This window comes from Perca fluviatilis, chromosome 5, assembly GCF_010015445.1.
Source record: "Perca fluviatilis chromosome 5, GENO_Pfluv_1.0, whole genome shotgun sequence".
NCBI classification, from domain to species: Eukaryota; Metazoa; Chordata; class Actinopteri; order Perciformes; family Percidae; genus Perca; species Perca fluviatilis.
In genome coordinates, this window is record NC_053116.1 from 17,479,504 (window position 1) to 17,500,158 (window position 20,655).

Sequence of the window (20,655 nt, forward strand, 5' to 3'; positions counted from 1 at the left end):
ACCACAAATCATTAGCACCAACACTGCAGCTCTGATGAGCCATACCACTGTCCTCACACGGAAATAAAACTGCATATATGTCTGAACATTAGCAAAAGCATCATAACATAGTAATTAGATATTTTGCTATAGAGATGCCTTTTAAATAATTAATCTGCTGTATTGCTGCCCTGCTGTGTTTCCCATTCCACTGCAGCACCAGCAGTGGGCAAACACTATCAGTCGACTCAACAGGAATAGAGATGTGTTCCCATAAACCCAAGCTAACTCATTTAGAAATTAGTGGTGCAAATTAATTTCATTTACTCAAATCCATCGAGCTCAATTAGGGTGCAAAGAGTTTGAAACAAGCTCATCTCGAAGAAGAGCCCCCTGTAGATAAAAGCAAGCCAACTGCACCATAAATCAAAGCTTTCAGGTTCAAAACAACTCATAAAAAGGCCTGCAGTCTCTCCGTACAAGAGGCTCATATAGCCTAATCATGTGCAATCACATGAAGCAGGCCTGTTATTCTCAGGAGAGGGTTGTTGAGTTTGGGTGTGATTGTGTCAGGCTGTCAGTGCCCACTCATCCAGACTCTGGAGTGAGACTGGAACAGACGGGAGCTGTTCTTTCAGCACCACCGGGGACAAGCAACAGCACACTCAGCTGTCTCATCCACACAGCGTACTGGAGGGGGGAAATCACCCAAACTCACTTCGCCTTCCCTTTGTTACAATATTTTAAGATGAAGAGACGTCTAGGTGAAAATGAGCCATAACATGCATCAATCGGAAAAAAAAAAAAAACATGCACATTATATGATATCACCTGAAAATAGTAGATTTTTGTTAAACTATTTGATATTTTCCCTGTGATAAAATGCTTTTTGTTGTTACTACTTATATGGAATTCCTGTTCTCATCTGCTTTCCGGTAGCCTACTGGGTAGCAATGAGGCGCAACACTTTCACTCCTGTCTAAAAAGCGGAGCAGCACACACACACACACACACACACACACACACACACACACACACACACACACACACACACACACACACACACACACACACTGTAGCCATGAAAACACTATTTTAAAGCCACAAAACTATCGCTCACGCTCAAAGACTTGCCTGAAAGAGGCGTAGGATGTTGGCAACCATAATCGATACCGAGCTCGCGGAGGCTCCGATGACTCCCACCACTTTTTCAGGCTTGACAAACACCGGTGGCTCCCCATTAGTGCATCTCACGTCGGAGGTGTCCTTCGTGATCAGGGCTTGGACGAAAGTTAAAGATTGCTCCAGCGCGTAGGTATCCCTCGAACAAGTGTCCAGCACCCGGGCGCCTAAGGTGATGTTGGGTAAGAGAGTCTCGTCCTGGTTAATTTGGTCCAAAGCGTACATCATGGCCTCAAGCCGCTGGATGCCGTTCTCCTTCTTGAGGTCCCCGCACGGCGTGCCGTCGGCCCCTCTAGCGTGCACCGGGAAGAGTCCACCGAGGGTCAGGTGCCCCTCTGTCCGTATTGAATGGGGCGCATAAGTCTCCTGAGGGAGCGCAAAATCTACCACAGTCCCCATGAGCCAAAACACTCTCCATATAGTGTTCAGCTTCACACACAAACCAGCACTAGCCATGGTCAACTTTTAGGAAAGATGGAGTCTGCAATCCGCCGAAGATAGAACCAGAGAGGCGAAGAAGTTTGTTAAAACGAACCCATTCTTGTCAGCAAGGAGATTCAACAAGCTGGGCTGAGGAACCAAGACGCAGTAAATGGCTCAGACAAACTGCGCCCATCGCTTTGCTGCCAGGAGTGAGCGGTGCAGCTTGTTGAATCGTGAAGCTCCTGACGGTAATTTAGTTCCCTCGGAGAGAGAGAGGCTACATCCATTCGACAGAAAATATCAGCAAAAAAAGATGATCACCCGCCGCTGATGAATTGGCCTAATTTTGTCCATGTATGCTGAATCCAAAGAGCGAAACGCAATGAAGCCGCTGCTGAGAATGTTCACAATCTAAAGCGCCAATTCTGCCAAATAACATTTGGTGAATTTTAAAGAATTAGCTCTCAAAATCAATACTTAGATGTTAGGACCGGCAGAAGTGGGTGACATTCTTCTTGCTCTGACCAACTCCACGGGAGCGCAGGAATGGCTCGGTCGGTGTGGTGTCTGTCTCCCAGGGGTGCATATCATCTCCACAGTCTCAAAAAAAGAAGGAAAGAAAACGAGTAGTAGGCTATGCGCTCAAATGTGCGTTCACTGAGCAGAGGACTAAGAAAAACCCAGCTAATTAACGCCCCGGCTCTTTTTCGGTCTCCGCAACCGCTCGCATTTATACAAAATGAATGAGTCACAGCGAGGGATTCACTGTGTGCGCTGAGTTTTCAGCCCCCTTTCCCTGCGAGACGTCATTCAGCTGGCTAGAAAAAAAGAAAGAAAAAAAAGAGTAGCATCACTTCATGGCAAGGTTTTCAGGAAGTTGTCTTCAGACAGTTCAACGAGAAGGTAAACAAGGCGAACAAATGCACTTATAGACTTGAATCGTAAGACAATTGTTCCTTTGAGTGTCTCTCAGTGCGCATTCCTAATCTCTTTCTCTCTCTATACCTCTCCCCCCCTTTATCCCACTCAACCACACACACACACACACACACACACACATACACACACACACACACACGCAACAGTATGAGAGTGTTTTTTCCTCTTTTCTTTTGATGTTGGCGGTGGGAGGCATGAAACAGATCTCTGGCATTATGAAAACACAGCAGAGCTGTAAGTATGGAGGGCTGTACCCGCCGACTAAAAAGTGCTTTTCCTGAAATAGTTTGGATTCATTACTGATGCACCTTTAAAACGGAGGAGAGAGAGAGAGAGAGAGAGAGAGAGAGAGAGAGAGAGAGAGAGAGAGAGATGAAGAGAACAGACACGTTTGGAGGGGTCCAGGCTGGTCTCCCAGGCAACCCTTCTTCAGAAGACACACACACACACACACACACACACACACACACACACACACCCTCACGCTGGCACACACGCTGGGGCACACAGACTGGTGAGAATTAACCACACCTTTAGGAACAATGAGCCCTCACATCTTCCTAACAAAACACTATCATCACCAAACTATTTAATTGCACAGACGGTGCTTTTACAAACAAGCAGATTATGATAATTTGCTTTTAGTGGGCATGCATTACCCTGGGACTCACTTGGCAATTTGTGGCATTAATTTAAAAAGGTAGTTTGTATAATTCAAATCTCATATTAAAAAGATTTTATTGTTAGGCTCTACTAATGACTGCTGTATTCATTCAGTGGGTTTCAGTGTGAGAAAAGGTGTCGACTGAGCACTCTGTAGATACATAATTCATGTATAGGCCCTTGTTTTCAAGTAACCTTAAAAATGGACCACTTCTAAACCAGCCACCACACACCCAGCAATGGCATCCACAGGGCTGCTGTTGAGAAATCACAGCAGCACCTTGGGAAACAACAAACAGGAAACAATGAATGGATTATAGGATGAGTCAGCTAAGTTGTTTGATCATTGAGTAATAAACAGCCTCTGAGAGTTGCTTTATCATGAAAATGATTACGAGGCATAGAATCCCATTTTATGAACATGTTCGTTCCATTCATTTCTGTTCAATTAAAAGTTTAGAAAAGGCGATGCAGCTCTAATTGAAACATGTCCTATTGACATTACAGGCTTGGATGGACAAATTTCTAATTAATTAAATTGAATAGAGATTAATTCAAGCCTAATCCTGCCATGTAGTGTATTTATCTCAATTAGCTGCACTGATTTTGCATGAATATCTTTCAAGAGGAAAATCATGCATGTCCAACTCCAAGCATGTCAATGTGGGTTTGGGTGCACAAATTGCACGTCAAGGCCAACATTCATGAGCTGCACCGAAAATACATTTAAGGACGCTGTGTGGGAACTGCTGGGAAGAGACTGCTGAGAAAAGAAATGAGGGATGTGAGACGGGATGGGGGCAGATGGCCTCCTCCGCTGTGAGGACACTGAGACAGGCAGACAGGCCTGGAAAAATGCTGCAACAGCCCCTACAAATGACACCCTGAGAGACTGGTGTCGCTACGCACGACACTAATTCCACTGCTCGGAGTCTGCGGTGAGAGCCTGACTCCCACTTACACTGTCAACGAAAAGGTTACTTTTGAAAAATGGGGCCCTCACCGTGATTTAATTCACTGACTAACCCCAGGAAGAGGGGTCTTTTCCCCCGGGGAGGCTGTGTGATTTAGACTTAGATTGCACTTTGGTTTGGATCTTCCCTCTTTCTTCTTCCTCATTTTCACACAGACACTCAGTCACACAAACACACAGTCCGATAAATTCCATTTCACCATAGGATGAAGTAGGAAGCAACAAGCAAGGAGGGGAGTGAATGTATCCTAGAAGAGGTTTATGTTCAATATATAGCTGACCAAACAAACAAACACAGCCACGGTTTCCATATGCCAGGGGTGCACTACATTTCAATGCATCCCACTAGATAAATGATGGGCTCCTATGAGAGACCAGAGCTTTTGTTTTAAGCATTCAATAACACGTCTGCTCGATGCAGTCTTCTTCAAGTCAATTATAGGGCTGGCACTGTGTGCCCTTTTAAAGAATGAAGAATCAAAGAACAATAAAAAGTCAACCTTCAGGACAAGAGACAATAAGGTTTCCTTTTGGGCTGACACTAGGCACAATGAGGTCTGTCTGTCAAATTAATTAACCTGGAAACCTGTTTAATTCCCAGACTCAAATGAAAGGGCCGTCGTATCCACAGGAAAAGAAATAACTCCAGAGCGGAAGGTAATTGCATGTCGAGGTGATTTGTTCGAAAGCAAGCAGGCCACCGGCCCCGTTTGGAGTCATGCATATTCTGTGAGGGGTGAGGTGTTAATGTTAGATCAATGTAGGGGCAATGTTAGATTAGCAACATGAAGGTCACTGAGCTGCATGTCTCATTTTGCACCATCTGCTTTGGAATAATAAAATCAGGCTATCTACGCTTTTCTTCATCACTGTAAGCAGATATTGTAATTCTACAGGCATGCTGTATGGGAAGACAAATTCGTACCTCTTCTGCTGTCTATGCCAAAGACAAAGCAGGTGCAGTGCAGCTAGGACAATAGAATCTCCACGCTCTCAATTATGATTGTAATCCAATTCCCTTCTAATTATGTCCCTGTAAAGTTGCTGCTGTGAGCTCAGTACCCATTCACACTCTGAAATGTGAAAGATAGACAGATAATGCACAAGTGGCCACCAGAATACATAACTGCAGGGGCAGCTTGGTAACAGGAAGTTTCTCTGAAACTCACGTGTTATATGGCGATAAGCCTGCTTCAATGGTACACAGAGATGTGGCTTTTAAGACGAGCAAAAAGTTAAAGTGAGAAAAAGGAAAGCTAAAGGGATATTAACCGAGGACTGCTGCAGGGTTCTTGCAGGTTTTAGTAAGTCAAATTTAAGACCTTTTTAAGACATTTTAAGACCATAAAGATTGAAATTTAAGACCTACACGACGCATTACCAAAAAAATATTCAAATCAAAGAAATTCTGAAAAAAACATTTTATTTCAATGAATTCAGTCACTGCAGCGCCTTCACACCCAGAGTCCCTAATTAAAGATTTTTTTTTTTTTACAAAGTTTGCAGCGAGCCTCGACCTGGAGCTGGGTACTGCTTGTAACCAACAGCGGAAATCGCTGTGATCTAGCCAAGTCTGGATTTGTAGTTTTATCACCGCGTACGTACCAACACCAATATCCCACACACCAGCGTTCTGCTGGTTTTGTTACAGAGCAAAGACTCTAGTGCTCCGCTTTGTAGACTACGACTCAATACCTTTTCTTTCTGCAGCCAGCGTTTCTGGAGATGAACGAGGGTAGAACCTTTTTTTGAGACGTTTTAAGGCCTTAAATTTAAAGTTCAGAATTTTAGACTTTTTAAGACCCCCGCGGGAACCCTGTGCTGCCATTCTTTCTTACAGACGCTACAAGTATGTCCTCCTGATTGGGAGGACATACTCCTCCCAACATACTCTCATCATTATCCAGGTTATAATGATGAGAGGTATTATACAGTCTGTACAGTCTCCTGCATCACTGAGGTTCTGGGGAATTGAGAAAATCACACCCCCATCCAGGGGTGGTGATATCATTAATAAACTCCTATGCAGGGAAGCGTTTTGGACACATACACTCGGTACTTTAGAACCTCTAGGTTTAAATGAAGAATTTAATCTGACTTGCTTTCTCTAATGTCAAAGTATGTTAAAGTATAGTATTTAAGATGAATACTTTTATTCCCATTGTATTGTTAACATTTTATGTTTGTTTTCAATCACTTTTGACCTGTTTGCCCTTTAATGACTGATTAATGAGTGGAACACCTTGGTTGAAATGAGTGTATCTTCAGGTAGCCTACGCCCCTCTTACGCACAATCACACATGTTGATGATTCTTATTAAGGGCTTCATTGCCCATTCTCTCCAAGGACTCTGATGAAGATGTAACCTTACATCGAAACGTTAGTCACTGTTAAGCACCTTAAGAAATAAAACTATTAAGTAAGAAGACATTGTGTTGCACCGGCAATTTATTGTTATTTTATACTGTTGTGTCCTGCCTTGGTTGCACCGGATTGTTGTGGTCTGCAGAAGCGCAGAGAACTCTCCTTTTTTACAGGTATTATACAGTATATGGCATTAATGGACCCATAGGGGCTGACCTCCCACCCACACAGTCCTGGAATCTTCCAGAAACCCTATTAGTGGGTGACTTGGCCTTTGTTTTGATGGCTAACCGGATGATCCACTGGATTTATGTGATAAGTGGGTGCAGCTGTATAAGTTAGCCAGGAGGTCTTCAGCCACAAATTTGATTGTGATAGCAAATGCCTCTTGTCTTGTGTCTGTTAATTAGCTGACCTTTTGAGTAGCTCTCTACATTTATTTTATCACAAGTGTCTTCATGGTACTCTGTGATGGAGGAGATTTTATCCACAGTCTTTGTGAATGACTCATAACCACCGTGTGTGTTTATGTGTGGGCGGAGGGGTGATGTGACGTGCCAGCGTGACGATAGAAAGACAGGTACAGATGACCACCTTTCATAACGGTTTATCTGCCAAAAAAAGAAAAGAAACCAATATAAAAATAGTGCATTAGCTCCAATAAATTAAGTAGGTTTCCATTGCAAATAATTGTTTTGTTGGTAACATTTTTACAATAGGATACAGTTACCAAGAAACTAGTGAGGAACGAATCAGGAACTAAATGATTTGAAAATATATAAGTAGTTATAATTACTTACATTATAGTTACCATTTCCATGCCCTCTCAAGTAAAGCGTTGAATCATTCAGTAGTGTTTCTTTACGTCATGATTTATCTGTTTTTCTATTTTTGTGTCCCCTCAAGTAAAGTAAACCATTATCCTTTTTACTGGGAATCCACCGTTAGTTCCTTCACAACACAGACAGAATTCAGGACAAAGATAAAAACCTGCACTGTAAGAAAAATTAGGGTACGTTTTCTCAGTACAATGTGTGCAGCTGAAGCTATGATTACCATTTTTATTCGACGATGGTTTGTTCTCGTTTTTAATTGATTTCTGTCTCCGTGTTAAAACGTTGCTCAGAAATATTTTGTTCAAGTACAGACTGTAGCTCCAAATACACTGCAGATACAGCATGCACTGGTGATGCGACACAAAGGAGAGCTACACTGAGAAGAGGCACAAGTGCCAAGTGTCAGCGTGGTTAAACTGACCAATTTGGGCAGATTAAAACAATCTTGATTTTAATGAGGACGCTAACACAGAGACACTGCACATACTGCAGATGGGCATCATAACCTCATCATCCCTTTTCACTTTGGCAGGCAAGCCTCCTAGTCTGTTATTCATTTCAATTTATGTGCTGGCAGCTGGTCACATGCCACCACAGTGACATAGCGGTTGACGCAGTTGCATTGCACAAGTCTCACATTAAAGTATTTGATTTCTCTAAAATGCTCATTGTATCATTGCAACGCAAATGAGCCCATTCGTCCATTTTTTAACTTTACACTTAAAAAATGTTAAAAAGTGTGTGAGTAAAATATGCCTATGCTGCTTGAATTAACTGCAGTGCTGTTTGTGTTGCAAACACATTTTCTTCATCTTACACAGCTCATTACCATATGGAGTTGCTAGTGAGGACTGCGGTGGAGGGTAGGCCTACTTATTTCAGATAAGTGCCCCTGCAGTCTATACCACAGTATGAAAAGCATTCACAAAAAGGTACACACACATGCACACACACACACACACATTTTGAACAAGAATTTGCTCAGCCTGACTGCTTGCCGCTGCGCAATTTATCATGCATATGAATTAATTGCTCACTCATTAGGTGGAAATTACAAAATACCGCACATAGCATCACATAAGGTGGAACAATAAATCACTACCTTTATGTATAAAAGCCATCCACATGAATTGATACTTATGGCCGCTGCCTCATACACTGTACTGTATGTCACCTCCTTTAGCTGGAGGACGTACTCAATTAAAAGAGGTTCAAGTTAAACTGCTTCCCATTTCGACTATGTGCAAGCCTGAGGAGCATGCAGTCTGACAGTAATCCCCTGGGTTTATCTGTTCAGTGAGCTCAGTGCTTCCATGGTCCCCCAGTATCCCTCCTGCCTCTCAGCCACGGTCTGTATCCCTTTGGACTCCCCATGGCCCACTGCTCCCCTAGGAGCACAGCGGCTGGAACTGTGGGTCACAAAAGCTGCCGTTTCCCCAGGGCCGCCCCACTGTCGGCACACTGGGTGCCTTTTTGAGTGTTCCCAGCTGATCTCTTGCATATAGAGGGAGAGTCAAGGTGAGGAAATGCATATATTCATACCTACTTGGTTTATAGTCATGGCTTGTTTTGGATGCACTATGGATACACGGTCAAATCAGGGTGCCTGTCCCCAAGTGACATCTCCTGCTGAGAAATCACTGCTCAAAGTGAAAGAGAGCAACAAAGAGCACTCCGTGTTTACAGAGTTTGGAGGGAGGAATGATTGTGTATTGTAGAATTTAATGGGTGCCCGACAGTATCGAGTGAAAGTGAGTCCTGTCGACACAGGGCACAGCACAATACAGACAGAGCAGAATGGGCCTTCTTATGGTTGCTCGGGGATGGAATAAAGCCCAGTTCATTTGCTACATATCACGTTTTGTAACATGATTTCTGACAATTCCTCATATTTCATCCGTGGAGCAGGCAATGGCCGTTTTATATCCCTCCTATTTCCTCCACCTTTCAGCTCGCTTTAAGCTCCTCCATGTCATGATGGTGTTTTTTTCCCCCCTTTTGGAATTTCTCCCTTTTGGCTTTCAAGCTGAAAATCAAATCTATAAATCAAAGCCAATGGGAGAAAGACACGGGGACTGAAGGGCATTTAAATCCTTTCAGAGTTCCCAAAGCTTCAGAGAGTGAAATAAACAGGAAATTAAAATGGAGCTGGAAATGGTAGCAATCCCTCTTTTCTGGGGCTTGAATCCAGGTGTATTTCTTTAATGCTTCTTCCTGCTTTATATTCTGCTCTGTTGAGAATGAATTCTCCTCTCCCTTATTAATTTCCCTGAAAAAGGAAAGGAATTATAGTCTTTGAGAACACTAAAAATGCCTGATTCTTTTCGCTTAGATTTATTTGGTTTTGTGTATTCTGTCACCAAACGAAGACGCCATGCTTAATGTGCAAAACCCTTCCAGTGCCAAGGTGCTCTTAAATTGTTTCCCATATGGGCTGAGTCTTTCTACTGAATGTCATCAGCTTGAACATCCCCTACAACTGTGTCTGCTCACCTGGCTGTGTGTTTTACTGAAATACTGCTGCTGAACAAAGTTGCACTGACCACAAGCATGAATGAGTGATAGCTCAAACCTGTGAGAGTCTCTAGCATCTGTGAGGCTGTACTCGGACACAGCAGTGCTTTTAGCTTAATGTTAACATACTCACAATAACAATGATAACATACGGATCATTTTTTACAGACATGTGTAAGCATGCTAACTTTGGCTTATTAGCACTAAACACACAAGTACAGCTGAGGCTCATTAGAATGTCAGAATTAGTTAAGCAGGCATTTGGTCATAAACCAAGTAGAGATGTACCGATTACAACTATCTAGGCCGATTCTGATTTCCAATTTTTCATTGAGTTTGACCAGCTGATACAGATTTTAGCCGATTACGATTTCATATTTTCTAACCACTTTACAGCACACGCAAATATTTATTTTCTATCTTTTCTTTAATAGAACATTTAAAATTTTGCATAGAACAAATTTTGAATAGATAATTGATTGCTAAAAAACAGAACTATATAAATTACTCCTGGTGTGGGAAATTCACACACCTCTAAAGTGCAATGTTATGGAAGAATCATTTCCTTCTTTTCACATCCAATATCCAACCAAAAAAAAAAAAAATAATTATATATCAAATAAAAATAAGTATAAAGATATCTCTCAAAACACACACACACACACACACACGCAATGGTAATCACGCGGAGCCCGAGTGCATTTGACCGGCATAAAATCTGCATATGTCAGACTGACCTGCCGGTCATGGCCGATCACGTGAAAATCGGCCAATTCCTGTCAACGGCTGGTCAATCGGTGCATCTCTAAAACCAAGTAGTCTATATCCACGACGTTCCATTTCCGGGATTGCTCCGGTCCAAGATGATTGTGATTGGTTTAAAGAAATGCCAATAAACCAGAACACATTTTCTCCTATACCGGAATGCTGTGTGGGCTCACCAGACCCTCCTCCTCAGCGCTGTGGAGGAAGGTGTGGCAATGCGAGACTATATACCAAGGTATTGGACAACTTGAAATTTTGACGTAACCGAAAAGTCAGGGGATCACCAAAGTTAACGAGGACATGAATGTCTGTATTCATGGCAAGCCATCCAATAGTTGTTGAGACATTCACTTAAAACCACAAATGTCAACCACATGGTGGATCTAGAGCAAATGTCAGGGGATCACCAGAGTAAGTGGGATACATTGTCTGGGAACCACGAATAGCTGTATAAAATTTCATGACAATCCATCCAATAGTTGTTGAGATTTTTCAGTCTGGACCAAAGCGATGGACCAACTGATTTTGCCTCCCTAGAGCCATGCCGCTAGCGTGGCTAGAAATGACACGGCTCAAAGTCGAGTTGCCTTTAGACTTTGCACTTCTATCCAAGCATCTGAAGTCCAGAGTCCTATGAGTTTTATTTTTCCTCTCAGAAAGGCATTCAATTGAATCCACTGGGACATTTAGTTGAGTGACACATTCGGATGAAATATACAACTCTCACTTCCACGTTGAGAAACAGAAGCTATCACAGGAAAACATTATGAGACACGTAATTCTTGACAGCCTCTTTGCGGAATTGTAATGAAATCTGAGCCTAATGCCTACACATACATCACACTTTCTTTGATCACCTACTGTATGTAATACTATTGATTAACATCCTAGATCTTTTCACATTATGTCAGGACTTGTTTTGATATTGACCATTATTTTCAAGCGCAGTTTCTTAATCAAAGACAAGAGCCAGGGGCCCAGCGCTGCACAAATACAAATAGATTTACCGCTTGTGGTGCATAGATCAATATTTTCTTTCTTCATTGTCTTGAGCTGATGTGTGAAGGAGAAATCTGAAACTCAAACATAATCACATCAAAATGACTATTGTATGAAAAATGATACGTCTGGTGCTTTTCTTCAATAGACTCCTATACAATAAATTGCACACCATCAAACTGAAGTTATAAATCACAGCACTCTGAGGCAAAGGCAGGAATGAGAGGCATGCTTTCTTTTTAAGTGGAGGCTTACAATTGAACCTCAGGCACTAGAGTCCATAAATCGCAGCATCAATTATTAACCCAAATCTGTTTTAATGTGCCAAAAGAAACCCCACTGGGCAAGCTAATGCAACTAGCAGGAAACGAGAACAGATAAAATGACCAGCGTGCCCAGAGTCGGCCCCTTTTTACGTCGGGCCTAGTCTAGAGTGCAGGAAACCCATCCTGTCGGACTTTAGGGACCATCAGGAGCCATATTAGCAGCTAAATAATAGAGAATTCCATTCATTTGAGAGTGGAAATATGCTGGTAGATTGAGCCTTGAGGACATAATTGATGAAGGCCTCAGAGACATGATGGTGCACAAGGGAGAGGCCAGGTCTAGCAAAGCAACTACATCCTCTGTTAGCTCTCCGGATGCTTTTAGAAAAAAATGTGTGTCTAAGTTCACAAGGTGATACAAGTGATTTGAAGGTGCACTGAAAGCAAACAGCAAACCATTAGGAGATGACCTCAGCAATCACAACGTAGCTGCAGGGATGTAGATATATCATGAGACCAAAAGCAAATAGAAATGTATTCCCTTCAGGGTCAGTAATTTTCTGCCTGGATCATTTTGCAGTAAATGTTTTTTTTCAGCGTTTTATAACAGTTTTTTTCGATTGCTAAACGACAGTGGGCACAACTGGAGTCATGTGCAAAACTCAAAACTCAAACTACAGTCTGCACAGCAGCAGTTCATGTGGACCAAACTCTTGTTCGTTTTTCATTGATTGAACACAGTTTTCAAATCTCTACACACTTATCCCATGACTTTAACCACAACGTTCACAACACTGTAGATTTACAGCATTTTTTTCAAATGCTAACACACTGCTGTCAAAACTGTTAACCACACATTCAAAACCGAATGGATTTCAGTCTGGTGCCTATCAAACACTGCTGATTGCAATTTTAGCTGAAAGCCTAAGCAGGTGTGTTGTTGTAGATTAGTTGGTGAACATATATGGTATTTATATAGAGAAAGCTCAGAAAGATTTTTTTGTATACAAACGCCAAATAAGAATGAAACAATTATACACTGTACCGTTTGAGAGAAACAGGTAAAAGAGCAAAGATACCAATATGTCCAGGTAAGATGTCTGAGGTTATATACACAGCTATAAAAAGAAGTGTGAAAAACACTATATCTTTACAATAGTAAAACTGCGTTCTTACTGTTTTTCAGAAAGTAATGGAGATGAAAGCAATAGAAACACCACATTCATTTGTATTTAGAGATGATGCAGACATCCAATGTGAAGAAAACTTGCCACATGATTCTGGAGAGAGGCAGGATTAGTCACATTATTCTTTGTTACTGTTATGTACCTTTAAATTATTAGAGACAAAATACTATATTGAAGAAAACTGGTGATTTTCATTCCTTCTTGTTTACCTTACGTACAAATTGGTATATTATACAATCTATATATTTTCCTTAAAGAAACTATTGAGTAGTGTCAAGTCACTCACATTGTTCAAACTGTAAAGATGAGAAAGTTTGTAATTTCTGTACTGGTGTTTGATGCTAGTGTTTTTACTCAGTGTGTTCTGAGTGACAGTGTGTGTTATCTAGATGAGGATTGTTTGGCTGCACTGAGCCTGTTGTGAGACGTGTGTTAAGAGTTGTGTTGCTTTGAATGAGTTTTGCAGGTGATGTGAACTGTTTAGCTCAGGCAACTGTTGGTAGTGCAGACTGTAGTTAGAGTTTAGCACATGTGACTCCAGTTGTGCCCACGGTTGTTTAGCAATCGAAAAAAACTGTAGCCTATTCATGATGCTTGCATCCAGCAGTACAGTGAATGCAACACTCTTCGCGTGAAGGCTGTCATGAGGAGAAATCAGGTAAACACCATTATCTTTTTTATAAATCTCACTTGTGAAATCCAATCACAAACGTAGATAAAAAGAAACAGGTTAGTGAAGGATGTTTAAGCTTCAAAAAGAACAAATTGTCCAAACTGAATACTGGAAGATATTATTCTCCTTTATCACTTCAGGAAAAATCAAGTTGAGACACTGATGGCATTTTCCTTGCTTCCACTATTTATTATTTAATTATTCATCATGTTTTCTGTGGGGGGGAAAAAAAGCTTGTTGATACGGGAGCAAGTCCTAATTTTGAAAAGTGGGTGCTTGCCAGCATGCAGCGAATCAAATGTTTTAGATTTTTTACACATTCAAACATTGATAGGGCTAAATCTTCCGCTGCAACACATCAAGGCAGTCAGTCAGTGGTGGTTGTTCTTATTTATTTATGCAATCGGCTTTATTTCTACACAGTGATCACTAGGGGAGGCTCTCCACGACGCGCTCAGATCTCTTCCTTCATCTGACAGAGGAGAGGAGGGGAGTGTGCGAGATGAACACTGAAGCTGTCTTATTAGTGCTTAACTCTCCTGCTCAGGCCGTCAGATTGACGGGGGAAAAAAAGAAAAAATGTTCATGCAGGCTGCACCATAAACAGTGGCAGTGATAAATATCTGCTGTCACTTCCAACATGACTCACTTGTCTGAGTCTCAGCTTTACTGCACACAAAGGAAGCTGGAGCAGAGCAACCATACACTGCTGCTAAATCTTCATCACATTACAGATAATAGCTGCACTATGAAATAGCTTGTATTACCAGGGAGTGAGTTGAAGCTGAACACAGTTCAGCACAAAATAGTGAATAATGAGCGGAATTCTATAAAAGCATACACAGGCATTGATACAGGAAAAAAGCCATTCAAGCCCTCATTACTTTTCGAATGGATGGCCCATTCATGTCGTTTCATGTAGGCTTTGGTTTCTTCCTCTTGTCTTTGTCTTTAAAGTGGCCACTCCAGATCACGAGTAACAACTGACCTGCCTGTGAGTCAGAAAAGTTTTTTGGTTTGCAGTGAAGGAGGTCAGTCCTGCAAAGAACGGAGCAGAGACTAAAGAACAGCTAAAGAAAATTAATAAAATTATTCCGAAGAAACCCATATTTACAGACATTATATAGGCACATCAATTCTTCAATATATAAATATTCATTGCAAGTTAAAGTCCCACATTAAAAATTTCTCTCAAATTTTTGCACAAATTTGTTTAAAATCTGTGTCAGTGAGATTCTCCTTTGCCAAGATAATCCATCCCCCTGACAGGTGTAGCATATCAAGATGCTGCTTAAATAGCACGATTATTACACAGGTGTGCCTTGGGCTGGTCACAATAAATGGCCAGTACAAAATGTGCTGTTTTATCTTGAAAAAAGACATTTGTAACTATGGATCTGAACTATGGATTCCACATGGCTACAGATATGCATTTTATGATAACACAGGATTCTTCTGTGAAGAGAATATTTGCTAGACGTCATCGGAGGGGAGCATTTGCTCAAGTCAATTACGATGCGGGCTGCAGTCAGGTCAAAATCCCTGCTGAGGATGACAAACACACAGATGAGCTCTCTGAGATGGTTTCTGACAGTTTGTGCAGAAATTCTTTGATTGTGCAAACCAACTGTTGTATCAGCTGTCCGGGTGGCTGGTCTCAAACGATCATACAGGTGAAGAAGCTGGATGTGGAGGTACTGAGTTGGCGTGGTTACATGTGGCCTGCAGTTGTGAGGCAGGTTGGATGTACTGCCAAATTCTCTGGAAGGAAATTGGAGACTGCTCATGGTAGTGAAATGAATATTCAATTCATGGGCAACAGCTCTGGTGGACAATCCTGCAGTGAGCATGCCAATAGCACGCTCCCTCAAAACTTCTGTGGCATGGACATTTTTCACAGCAGACATTTTTGACTTGTCATAGTAGGAATAGCACAGCTGGAATTGATAACCTTAACAATGGCTCAATTCCATTAAGTGTCCCAGTAAGCTATTTCAGTGAGTCAACGGTGTGGAATGCAGCTATCATTAATGGTTTTGAATACACCTGTGCTTTTCCTACTATGACATGTCAACATGTCTGCTGTGAAAAAGGTCTATTGTGTTGTGTGATAAAACGGCACATTTTGTAGTGGCCTTTTATTGTGACCAGCCCAAGGCACACCTGTGTAATAATCATGCTGTTTAATCAGCATTTTGATATGCCACACCTGTCAGGGGGATGGATTATCTTGGCAAAGGAGAATCTCACCAACACAGATTTTAACATTTGTGCTCAAAATCTAAGAGAAATAAGCCTTTTGTGTACATAGAAAAAGTCTTCTTGTGAAAAAAGCAAAAACAAAAGCGTTTAGGTTTTTGTTCGGTGTATTATTGGATTATTAGTGATACATTAAGTAGCATTGTACTGTTGTAGTCGGTTGAGGTGGTGCTCATCTTAACTATTTTATATTTTGTTAACTAGTTTAATAGTAACGCATCATATTTTATAAACTCATTGTATGTTCTGTATGTAAAATCTTAATCTGTAAAGTAACTATTAAGTTATTAAAGCTGTCAGATAAATGTAGTGGAGTAAAGAGCACAGTATTCCCCTCTGAATTGTCGAGTTTATAATCTCTAAAAGGTGCTTTTATAAGCGCCTATCCATGACCTGATTCACACCTGAGACTCTCACCTGTTGCTGTTGATAACTGATTAATTAATCATTCCTCCCACAGTCTAAACACATGCAAATCAGGAGGATTAATGACACTAAATTGCCCATAGGTGTAAGTGTGACCTATTCTAAAAATCTGTAATTGCTCTGTGATAAATTAACAGCCTGTCAAGGTTGTTGTTCTGCCTTTATATCCAGTGTATGCTGTGAAAGAATCTTCTGGCTCCTGAATAAGAATGATAAATTGATGACATTGAATGAATTCTGTGCATTAAGTTTCCTATTAACGCAGCAGCGGAATAAAAGACAGCATCCCTATTGTCCCAAATTACTGCCAAGCTAACATCAGTACAATAAAGTCTTTGAGCCTTTAAATTAGGCTACATTACATTAGTTAACATTCATTTAGCAGAAAGGGGGGTTCAAACTCAAAAAGAACAATAGCAAGCATGTCACCAGCATGATCCATGACTAAACTGCTAGTAGTAGTTCATACTTTCTGATGAGGCCTATTTCAATAGGGTAATAAGCCAAAAAATAATAAGAACAGTAATAAGAGTAATAAGTAAGAACACTTTCTTGATTACCAGGCTGTAAAAAAAAACTTTTGGCTGGTGCACATCCTACCTGCTTTTTCATATTAGCTCTTTTAAATTAATTTGCAAGACCCTTTCAATGGACAATTTGACCACTTACTTTCTGGAAAGAAAGAGCTAAATAATGCAAAATCAATTTATGACTCTTGTATTAACATTTACAACTCCAGACTTGATAGCTTATAATAGTGGACATGCGGTAACCTATAAAGTGAGAGACTAATGACCATGTGCAATATTAATGACTTATTCCCTGCACAAGTATGGCTCTACATATATAACAAAAGGTCAGTAGAGATTTTTTTTTAACTTGCTGAGTCCTTTTTCCTGGAGCCCCAGCTAAATGAAGGATTAGTTGGTGCGTTTTGGCAATATAAGGACTCTTAATAATCAATGTGCTTTATTTAAATCTTGTTTACTCACAGCTATAAGCATGATTAATCTATATTTTGTTGTAAAAGATGCAGTGCTTTTGTCCATAGCACAGGATGTGCCAGATTAAGTTTACCGCTGGGTAAATTAGATTGACTACCTCTCATAAATGCCAGACACACCAGGATTGAAGTGGGATTGGCAGCAGCCCAACAATTCCTCCATCTATATTTCCCAGCACAGCGACACGTGCAGAGCACATATGCTATCAAACAGCCTTTGCAACAACAAAAATCTTAAGAATCCTCCAACCTGCACACAAACATTTCCTCTATTTCAATACATCAAGCAGCAGTGGAAACAGCATAATAGTCCTATAATCTTACAGCTTTTTAAAAAGCTAATGTGAGCAATAATCCACTTTGTTTGCTGAAAACTCGCCAAGTGGCAAAAAGCAGCTGCTATCTCTGCAGTCTCAAGGGGCTAGTTAATTTTAGAAAGATAATCTCCTGCAATATGCTGAGGGATTAAGACGTTAAAAGTCCCAGCATGGGAAGACGATAAGGCTGTATAGTCATGGATTGCAAGAAGCATCCAGTGCATTTTAGGAACAGAGAAGTATGTTAGTTGTCATGCTAATTAGCATGCAGATCAGGAAAAACAAACACCAGTTGTTCAATGACATGTCTATGTAATTTGTGACCACCCCCTATGTGTGTGAGATGCAAATGATGATCGTGATGACGCCACTTCATCTTTGGCTATTAGCATTGTCTCCCAAGGCAGTATTGCAGTTCTTTCTCAAGAGAATATCTGCAGGAGAGGAATGCCACGCTGAAGCAGGGGAAGTGCCGTCTATGGCTTTATCAATGTCATTTGCATATGCAGGATAAAACTAATCATCATCATCATCATCAGGGGGTGGTTCTCCACCTGAGGCCCTTTCTTGTCCTTTCCAAGCAATCCTTCTCTTATTAAATGATCCCTTGACGATATTCACCTTGCCAGAGAGAACAAAGCATGCACACACGGCTTGCAGAGGGAGGGAACTCAACAGGGATGTTTGGACTCAGAATAAAAGTCTGATGTGATATAAAGAATAAAGACCTGAGCTAGGCTGAGCTGAATGTTGGGGTAGTGCAGAGCAGACCTGCTATAATGCTGTTTGGGTCTGGAAGTCGACCAAACAGCAAGATCCAGGTGAATAATAATGTGTGGATTTGCAGGAATCAGGTTCAAAGACTGCATGAGCATAGTGAGCTTGGTCTGGCCTGGCCACCCGCTTGCTTCTTGGGCAGCTGCCAAGGTTTTTACAGTTTTTTTCAATTGCTAAACGACAGTGGGCACAACTGGAGTCCCGTGCAAAACTCTAACTACAGTCTGCACTACCAACAATCACCTGAGCTAAACAGTTCACGTCACCTGCAAAACTCATTCAAAGCAACACAACTCTTAACACACGTCTCACAACAGGCTCAGTGCAGCCAAACACTATGAACAATCCTCATCTAGAACACACAGAGTAAAAACACTAGCATCAAACACCAGTACAGAAATTACAAACTTTCTCATCTTTACAGTTTGAACAATTTGAGTGACTTGACACTACTCAATAGTTTCTTGAAGGAAAAGATATAGATTTTATAATATACCAATTTTTACATAAGGTAAACAAGAAGGAATGAAAATCACCAGTTTGCTCCAATATAGTATTTTGTCTCTAGTAATTTATGGAACCAATGGGAAAAAACTAAAAGGTACATAACAGTAACAAAGAATAATGTGACTAATCCTGCCTCTCTCCAGAATCATGTGGCAAGTTTTCTTCACATTGGATGTCTGCATCATCTCTAAATACAAATGAATGTGGTGTTTCTATTGCTTTCACCTCCATTACTTTCTGAAAAACAGTAAGAACGCAGTTTCACTATTGTAAAGATATAGTGTTTTTCACACTTCTTTTTATAGCTGTGTATATAACCTCAGACATCTTACCTGGACATATTGGTATCTTTGCTCTTTTACCTGTTTCTCTCAAACAGTACAGTGTATAATTGTTTCATTCTTATTTGGTGTTTGTATACAAAAAAAATCTTTCTGAGCTTTCTCTATATAAATACCATATATGTTCACTAACTAATCTACAACAACACACCTGCTTAGGCTTTCAGCTAAAATTGCAATCAGCAGTGTTTGATAGGCACCAGACTGAAATCCATTCGGTTTTGAATGTGTGGTTAACAGTTTTGACAGCAGTGTGTTAGCATTTGAAAAAATGCTGTAAATCTACAGTGTTGTGCACGTTGTGGTTAAAGTCATGGGATAAGTGTGTAGAGATTTGAAAACTGTTTTCAATCAATGAAAAACGAACTACAGTTTGGTCCACATGAACTGCTGCTGTGCAGACTGTAGTTAGTTTTTCACATGTGACTCCAGTTGTGCCCACTGTCGTTTAGCAATCGAACAAAAAAATAAAATAAAAACTGTAAACACCCAGCAACATAACATACAGGGCAAAAATACAACTAATGTACCTGAAGCAACCTGAGAATGGAGAAGCTATTCTACTGTTGGAGGGATTTGTGTCACATTCCCACATTTCAGAGGAATGCTGAGCAGAAAAGAACTGGGTTTCAAAGGATCCCTTAAGGCCCCTGCTCTGTGGAGACAACCTATTCCCTCTCACAGAGTCCTTTCAGTATAAGATAAGCAAATATACACTGGCAGACAAATGTAACATTTTCCTCGTGCAGGAGCCGCTTAAGTGGAGGCTTCATAGGTGGGCAAGGCTGATAAGACGACAGCCGGGATTGGAGGGACTGAAAAACCAGCGTGAAACGGAAAACAGAAATCAGCAAGAGTAGGATTTCTGCCACCCTTTCATTTTCAAAACATCCTTTATCCAAAGATCCACCAACAGGGAGAGGTTCAAGCAGTGGTGACCTGCCCACACTAGACCAGTGCTCCTCTTCATGCTTATTTCTTTATGGCAAGGTCTACCTCAGGGGGCTGTTTGGCTGCCTTTTCTGGCTGAGGCTCATAAGAATCTCACCCTGTTTAGAGGCTATCAAATGGATTACAGACTCATTATCAACAGTGCCGTGTGGCCATAGAAGCCTGTTATTTGCACCACATTTCTACTGTGTCAGCCACCAAAATCCATGGCAGGAGAGTGTCGAGGTGTGTGTTTTTTGTGTATGCGAGAGAGTAAAGTGCCTGCGCTAAAGGCAAGGCTGATCCAGTTTTACGCTGTGTCTCATTTCTGA

The 20,655-nt window shown here is 41.1% G+C and overlaps 1 protein-coding gene across 4 annotated transcripts in view; it reads right to left on the reverse strand.

The window, feature by feature from the left end:
* LOC120559199 (metabotropic glutamate receptor 7-like) overlaps positions 1-20,655 on the reverse strand; it is a 115,469-nt gene that overhangs the window by 74,402 nt on the left and 20,412 nt on the right. For 2 of the 4 annotated variants that reach the window (XM_039800742.1, XM_039800743.1), the window contains exon 1: positions 1,114-2,555. The exons of the other annotated variants lie outside the window; for them this stretch is intronic. In XM_039800742.1, coding sequence (XP_039656676.1) covers positions 1,114-1,617 — 504 coding nt within the window. In that variant the 5' untranslated portion in view covers positions 1,618-2,555. Of the gene's footprint in view, positions 1-1,113; positions 2,556-20,655 lie in introns of those variants that run through there. 4 annotated transcript variants of the gene reach the window in all.